Source organism: Salminus brasiliensis, chromosome 14 (assembly GCF_030463535.1).
Source record: "Salminus brasiliensis chromosome 14, fSalBra1.hap2, whole genome shotgun sequence".
Taxonomy (NCBI): Eukaryota; Metazoa; Chordata; class Actinopteri; order Characiformes; family Bryconidae; genus Salminus; species Salminus brasiliensis.
Window position 1 is genome coordinate 597,813 of NC_132891.1, and position 8,158 is coordinate 605,970.

General features: G+C 45.1%; 1 protein-coding gene across 1 annotated transcript in view; it reads left to right on the forward strand.

The window, feature by feature from the left end:
• The window catches only part of LOC140577113 (ankyrin repeat and SAM domain-containing protein 1A-like), a 35,325-nt gene extending 32,457 nt beyond the window's left edge, over positions 1–2,868 (forward strand). The window contains 2 exon segments of the mRNA XM_072696944.1: positions 579–752; positions 2,164–2,868. Of these exon segments, the coding sequence (XP_072553045.1) occupies positions 579–752; positions 2,164–2,277 (288 nt within the window). The 3' untranslated portion in view covers positions 2,278–2,868.
• Positions 2,869–8,158: the final 5,290 nt, after the last annotated feature.

Genomic DNA, 8,158 nt, shown 5'->3' on the forward strand with positions numbered 1-8,158 from the left:
ATTAATAACGCTCTAAATGTAGGTATTGTGATATACACTGAGGAGGCGGAGCTACAGGCTCTCATTAGACTGAATATTAATAACGCTCTAAATGTAGGTATTGTGATATACACTGAGGAGGAGGAGCTACAGTCTCTCATTAGGGTGAATATTAATAACGCTCTAAATGTAGGTACTGTGATATACACTGAGGAGGCGGAGCTACAGTCTCTCATTAGGGTGAATATTAATAACGCTCTAAATGTAGGTATTGTGATATACACTGAGGAGGAGGAGCTACAGTCTCTCATTAGGGTGAATATTAATAACGCTCTAAATGTAGGTATTGTGATATACACTGAGGAGGAGGAGCTACAGTCTCTCATTAGACTGAATATTAATAACGCTCTAAATGTAGGTACTGTGATATACACTGAGGAGGCGGAGCTACAGTCTCTCATTAGGGTGAATATTAATAACACTAAATGTAGGTATTGTGATATACACTGAGGAGGCGGAGCTACAGTCTCTCATTAGGATAAATGGGGCTTGCTAAATGTAATTGATTTGGATGTGAACTGGCCCCTCCCTTATTTTAGAATCTGACCTATGAGATCATCCTGACGCTGGGACAGGCGTTTGAGGTGGCCTATCAGCTCGCCCTGCAGGCCCAGAGGAACAAACAACAGCAGAGCTCTGCAGGGTCAGAGGTCATCGACACCAAGAGCAGCAGACCGGTCCCAAAACCTCGCGGGAGTGTACGCAAATCAGGAGTAAGCACACACACACACACACACACACACACACACACACACACACACGTAAGGTCACTATGGAGACTAAAACAGTAAAACACAGGTTCGTCTCTGAAGGGCGGAGCTGACGCGCGAGTACCTGTACAGCAACACAGGTTCTAGAACTGAGAACATCAGAGGTCTCCAAACGGACCCACCAGCACCAGTGATGAGCTTAATGACACTGGACCCGATTCTAAACCAGTAGAACCATTTCAGCCCCTGCTTCCCTTTACAGTGTTTACTAAAGTACTGTCTCTCTCTCTCTCTCTCTCTCTCTCTCTCTGTCTCTCTCTCTCTCTGTCTCTATCTCTGTCTCTCTCTCTCTCTCTCTCTCTCTGTATGTCTGTCTCTCTCTCTCTCTCTCTCTCTCTCTCTCTCTCTCTCTCTCTCTCTCTCTGTATGTCTGTCTCTCTCTCTCTCTCTCTCTCTCTCTCTCTCTCTCTCTCTCTCTCTCTCCCTGTATGTCTGTCTCTCTCTCTCTCTCTGTCTGTCTCTCTCTCTGTCTGTCTCTCTCTCTGTATGTCTCTCTGTCTCTCTCTCTGTATGTCTGTCTCTCTCTCTCTCTGTATGTCTGTCTCTATCTCTCTCTCTGTATGTCTCTCTGTCTGTCTCTCTCTATGTCTGTCTCTCTCTATGTCTGTCTCTCTCTATGTCTGTCTCTCTCTCTGTATGTCTGTCTCTCTCTATGTCTGTCTCTCTGTATGTCTGTCTCTCTCTATGTCTGTCTCTCTGTATGTCTGTTTCTCTGTCTCTCTCTCTGTATGTCTGTCTCTCTATCTCTCTCTCTCTGTATGTCTCTCTCTCTCTCTGTATGTCTGTCTCTCTCTCTCTCTGTATGTCTGTCTCTCTCTCTCTCAGGACTGTGGTAGTAGTTGGTGTTACTGTAACTCCTGTCCTGTCCATCATCCTGTCCTCTCTCCGCTCTGCAGCTGTCCTACACACCAGGTCCTACACACACACACACACACACACTCACACACACACACACACACACACACACTCACACACACACACACTCTTATGCTCACCGTTTCCTGTCTGTGCTCCTCCCCCTGTTCTCTGTCTATTCTTTGATCCTGTGTTAGTGTAGCGCCCCCTGCTTGCTGCAGCAGGTTCCCCATGCTGTAATGTCACTGAGAGCTGTGCGTCATTCCAGCGCTCCGTGCCACCCGTGCATTAATTGATCACTGACCAGATGAACTGATGTTCAGAAGTTCAGAATTGCTCTTTTGAAGAGTCGTGATTGAAGTGTGTAGGAATGTCTCCGGCTTTGAAGTTTATAGAAATTTAATTAAAGAAGATCTTTCACAAAACTACAGATTCCAAACTTTTGAACAGACTGTGTAACTGTGTGTGTGTGTGTGTGTGTGTGTGTGTGTGTGTGTAGGTGGACTCCATGAATGTGGATGAAGCTCCATCTCAGAGTGGCACCACCTGGCTGCTGGACCCCAAAGACCCTAAACGCACCGTCAGCACTAAGTACGAGACCACCATCTTCTGAACACCCCCCCCCCCCAAAACACCCCCCCTTACTTTCACTCCCTCTGTCCTGCTGAGTGCCTTCACTCTCCTGACTGTGACTGCTGGAAGCGTTCTCCTCCTGCTGCTCCGAAAATTCCCTACTGCAACACCCCCTCTCTCTCTCTCTCTCTCTCTCTCTCTCTCTCTCTCTCTCTCTCTCTCTCTCTCTGTCTCTCTCTCTCTCTCTCTCTCTCTCTGTCTCTCTCTCTCTCTGTCTCTCTCTCTCTCTGTCTCTCTCTCTGTCTCTCTCTCTCTCTGTCTGTCTCTCTCTGTCTCTCTGTCTCTCTCTCTCTCTGTCTCTCTCTCTCTCTCTCTCTCTCTGTCTCTCTCTATCTCTCTCTCTCTCTCTGTCTCTCTGTCTGTCTGTCTCTCTCTGTCTCTCTCTCTCTCTCTCTCTGTCTCTCTCTGTCTGTCTGTCTCTCTCTGTCTCTCTCTCTCTCTCTCTCTCTCTCTGTCTCTGTCTCTGTCTCTCTCTCTCTCTCTCTCTCTCTGTCTCTCTCTCTCTCTCTCTGTCTCTCTCTCTCTCTCTCTCTCTCTCTCTCTCTCTCTCTCTCTGTCTCTCTCTCTCTCTCTCTCTGTCTCTGTCTCTCTCTCTCTCTCTCTCTCTCTCTCTCACGTTTCTGTATAAACACAGTCAGACCTCTGTAGAGTTGTGTGTGCACGTGTGTGCGTGCACGGGTGTGTGCGCGCATGCCACTCAGAACCAAAGGCTGCTGAGGTTCTACCTGCACAGGTGTGCTTTACCTGCATTTCCTGCAGTGAGTCCATTATCCCTGTACTGTCCACCCGTTTCCATGGTTACTACAGAAACAGGATTATAACCTGGACTGACTGATCAGCGTCCACCTGAAGCACAACTACACCACTGATACATGCAGGAGTGGGATACACCCCGTCTCCACGCTCACACTAGGCTATATCTATTTACATGGTTAGCCATGCCCATTGCCGTGGTTACGCTACACACATTGTCATGATATCACTCACACACACCTGTGCAGGTGAGCTGCAGCACTGGAGCTGGAAAACACTGATGGTCTCACCTGCCCTCAACCTGTCCCCACCTTCCTACACCTGGAGCACACCACCCTTGAGCCCACCTCCCCATCACACCCCCACCAGTCTGCTTCTTACCCCGCCCCCCCTACAACCTACCTGACTCTGAAACCCAGAAACACTATAAGCACCTCCTCCTCCTCCTCGTCTTCTTCATTGGAGCTTCCCCTCCTCCACCTTTCCTCCATCCACGATTTACAACACCCTGATCCACCTGATCGTGATGCAATCTTTTCTGTTCCTTCTCTGGTGCTCCTCCTGTCTGTAGCAGGCGTCGGCCACAGTGAGGCGCTGTAGGAGACTTCCTTTCTCCCTCCTCCCGTCTGAAAGGAATTCTACATGGTAAAAATGTGGGAAACAAAAGAACCGAATCGCCGGAGCCAAAGGATCCAGACGGGATGTGTGGAGAAGATTTTACTGTTCTTATTTTAATCAGCACTGACTCCAGAGACCTTCATCACTGATCTGCTCGTCGTTATGCACATCTATCAGACTGTTCCTCCGCTGTGGAGCACACCTTCAGTGACTTTGGTGGATTTGTGGTGGGCTGGGGAAGTTCTGCTTTAATGATGAGGTTGGTGGAAGTTCCTGCAGAGGTGGATCTGGATCTGAGCACTGTGATGAGCAGGAGACCAGGACGGGCCTTATTTACAGAGATTCAGACTGATCCCCAACCGTGCCCCCCTCCATCCCAAGCATAGTCCATAAGCCAGGACGCGCTCGGTGCTTCTTTAATAGATCTGGACACCTCTACCCCACCAGTTAGCGCTGGAGCTACAAGGCTAATATAAACTGCTGCAGTTTTTAATTAGAACAGAAGATTTAAATAAAATGACTGTTTAGCTACGTTAGCCTAGCAGCTGCAGTGCTACATGGTGAGGAATAAGACTCCATTCTTTATAAGCCGCATCAGTGGTGTAGCTAATGTGGCTAATTGGTGGGGTATAGGCTTCCATTACTATTAATGCATGTTAGCCTTGTAGCTCCAGTGCTAAAACTAAAAAGGGTTGGGGTAAAAGGTGGGGGCACTGGAAGTATCACTAAAGTGTAAGAGCTAACTGCTGCACCCTGCTGGAGGGAAACTGTAGCACAGGCTAACTGTGGACTGCTGTAGAGCGTAAACTCAATCTGCACACTTTACCTGGTGGTGTTTACCTGCTGGTGTTTACCTGCTGGTGTTTACCTGCTGGTGTTTACCTGCTGGTGTTTATTTTCTGGACTGGAGGATGTTGCTAAGCCTTAAATGTTTCTGAGCGATCTCCCTAAAGAGCAACACGTAGCATTCAAGACCAGGACCGGAATACTGACGTGCTAGACGCGGGAATCTGTCGGCACTGCGGAATACAGTTCAGCGTGTCAGGATTAAAGCCGGCACTCTTTACCAACATCCGGATTTTATTTCTATTAAATGCAGCGTGTCCAACCCTCTACCCCGGCCACACCCCCCAACCCGGCTCAGTCCAGTCCGGCCCGGTCAGGAATGTCCTGCAGGATTTGGAGTCTGTGCTCTGGGTAGTTTTAGTTTAGGGTTTTAAAGTTTGCTTTTCTAGTTTCCACATTAAACCTTTAATTAAAGACTTTTAACTTTTACAGAATTAAATTAAACTTAAATATGAACTAGATATGAATCAAACACCGGACTGATCACCTGCATGGATACAGAATCAGGACAGAATCAGGATTTAGATTAATTTCACTCCTGATTCCGACACTTTCATTCCACCGGATAAGGTGGTGATGATCCGAGTGATCTAGCGCTGGAGCGTGGACTCAGATCACAGGCACTCTTAAACAGAACTACTTTAATAGGAACTCTCAGTTTTCTCACATCTCACTAACCTTCAGTCCAGATCAGACTTTCACTGCTTTTTCTCTTTTCCACCTGCTGGTGAACCGACCTCGGAGAAAGCTCCCGACTGAAACTAAATTCCTAATAAAAGTTAAGACCAGAGTTTAACGTGAACAGAGGTTATGCTGAAGGAAATTCTAAAGGTATATCTAGATTAAATGAAAATAAAATTGAACATAAATTGAAAAGCTAATAAAGTTCATTTGAGAGTAAATTAAAAAGTAGTACATATATTCAGAATTTCAGTACAATCAAATCTGAGTTCATTTGGCTCATTCACGATCAAATACAGTACAACTAGATATCAGATATATAAAGGATAAGGAAAAACAAAGATGTCAAATAACCTAAAGTGTATGTATGTATACACACACACAGACCACGAACACGAGTTATTAAGTGTAAAGTGCAACAGCATGCTGTGCTGCTGAACAGGGTGTCATAATAATAATAATAGTAATAATAATTAGTGATATGTCCAGGGAAGAGTCCTGTGTATGATGTGTCATTACATTGTTACATTTCTATTGAGTTCTACATGATTAAAATCACACCATACACAGGACTCCATAAACCACCATAAACCCAGTAATACACCCAGTAATACACCCAGAAATACACCCAGAAATACATCCAATAATACACCCAGTAATACACCCGGAAAAATACACCCCGTAATACACCCAGTAATACACCCAGTAATACACCCAGTAATACACCCAGAAATACACCCAGAAATACATCCAATAATACACCCAGTAATACACCCAGTAATACACCCAGAAATACACCCAGAAATACATCCAATAATACACCCAGTAATACACCCAGTAATACACCCAGAAATACACCCAGAAATACATCCAATAATACACCCAGTAATACACCCGGAAAAATACACCCCGTAATACACCCGGAAAAATACATCCAGTAATACACCTCAGTAATACACCCGGAAAAATACATCCAGTAATACACCTCAGTAATACACCCAGTAATACACCCAGTAATACACCCGGAAAAATACACCCCGTAATACACCCGGAAAAATACATCTAATAATACACCCAGTAATACACCCGGAAAAATACACCCAGTAATACACCCAGTAATACACCCGGAAAAATACACCCCGTAATACACCCGGAAAAATACATCTAATAATACACCCAGTAATACACCCGGAAAAATACACCCCGTAATACACCCGGAAAAATACATCCAATAATACACCCAGTAATACACCCAGTAATACACCCGGTTATACACTCTTTAATAAACCCAGTAATACAGGGCTCAGTGACTTTCTCCTATAATGAGACGATCATGTAGGACCTTCCCCCACCCACCCCAGAGTATCTCTTTCTGTTATGGGTCTGTTCTGGTTCTGTTTCGTCTGCTGGCTGTTTGTGCTGGGTCATGTTTTTTTTTATTCTAACCCGTGTGTTTGTCTCCTCCTTCAGCTGACCACCAAACACCTCCGGACCACTAGGACTCACATAACTGACCACCAGTCTTAGTGTGTGTACACCAGTACTCTCACACACACACACCGACCCTGAGCAGGACTCCATCCACCACTGCAGGTCCAGTAACAGTGTTAATGTGGATCAGCACATCACCCCAACACACACACACACACACACACACACACACACACACTGCTAATACACTCGATCCCCTGTGATGCTGAGAGATGCACCTCAGTTACTTACACTGGAGAGCAGCAGTACTGTCCACACACACACACACACACACACACACACACACTGTTTATGTGTGTGTTAGGTTCTGTGGCGCTGGGTTTAATGTGAATTTAACTGTTCCGGATGTTCTTCTGTTCCCAGCGGATCAGAAACCTTCACTCCGCTACCGCCCCCTGCTGTTCCACTTTATGTTGCTTTTTTTTTTGTCTTACCTCATCCCATCTCTGAGCTTCAGTTCTGGACTGGTTTGGGTCTTCAGGCAATATCAGAACTGGACCTCAGATCTAGTCCTCAGAGCTGGTCTTCAAATCCAGATCTGGACCTCAGAGCCGGTCCTTAGAACTAGTCCTCAGAACCTGTCCTAAGAGCCAGTCGGTCATCAGGGTTAGACTTCAGAGCTGGTCCTCAGATTTTGGTCTTAGAATCAGTCCTCGGTTCCAAACCTCAGAGCTGGTCCTCAGATTTGGACCTAATAGTCGGACCTCAGATCTGGTCCTTGGAGCCAGTCCTGAGGACCAGACCTCAGATTGGACCTCAGAGTTAGTCCTAAGATACGGACCTTAGAACTGGTCCTCAGAACTGATCCATCACAGTGTGTGAAAGCGGTACGTTTGGGCTCCTGCTCCTCTCGGTCAGTCTGTCCAGTGTGTAAACTGTGATTCTGCACATCAGGTCAGAAGCTCTGATCTAAACTCTGACCTGCTTTCTTCCAAATCTGTGATGCTAACAATGCTAATCACTAATATGCTAATCGGTGGCACAGCAGTTGCATTGCGGCTCGTTTAACTTTAGATGCAAAAAAAAAGAAATAAATAAGGATGAGACTCATCCTGGAGACACTTTCTATAACAAACTTGTGTTCATAATGTGTTATAACTGCAGTTATACTGGACTCTATAGATTATATAATAACTTATAATGCCTGTATAAGCTGTATAGCTGCATGTATAACATTAATATAATGTAAAGCAGGAGTAAATGACTACTAATGTGATATCCATCTTAAAACCTGTAATAATAAGCTATAGTGCTGTAGTGTGTTTTATTATATATAAGGTATATATACTGTTTTTATTTGGTATATATATGTACCTTTTATACAATAAAACACAATGGAGCACTATAGCAGATTATTACAGGTTTATATATATATCTGTGGCCATAATTACAATTATACACATAACTGTAATTATGCAGGTCCAGGTCAGGCATTATAGAGGATTATATAGGCTGTAAAACACTTAATTAAT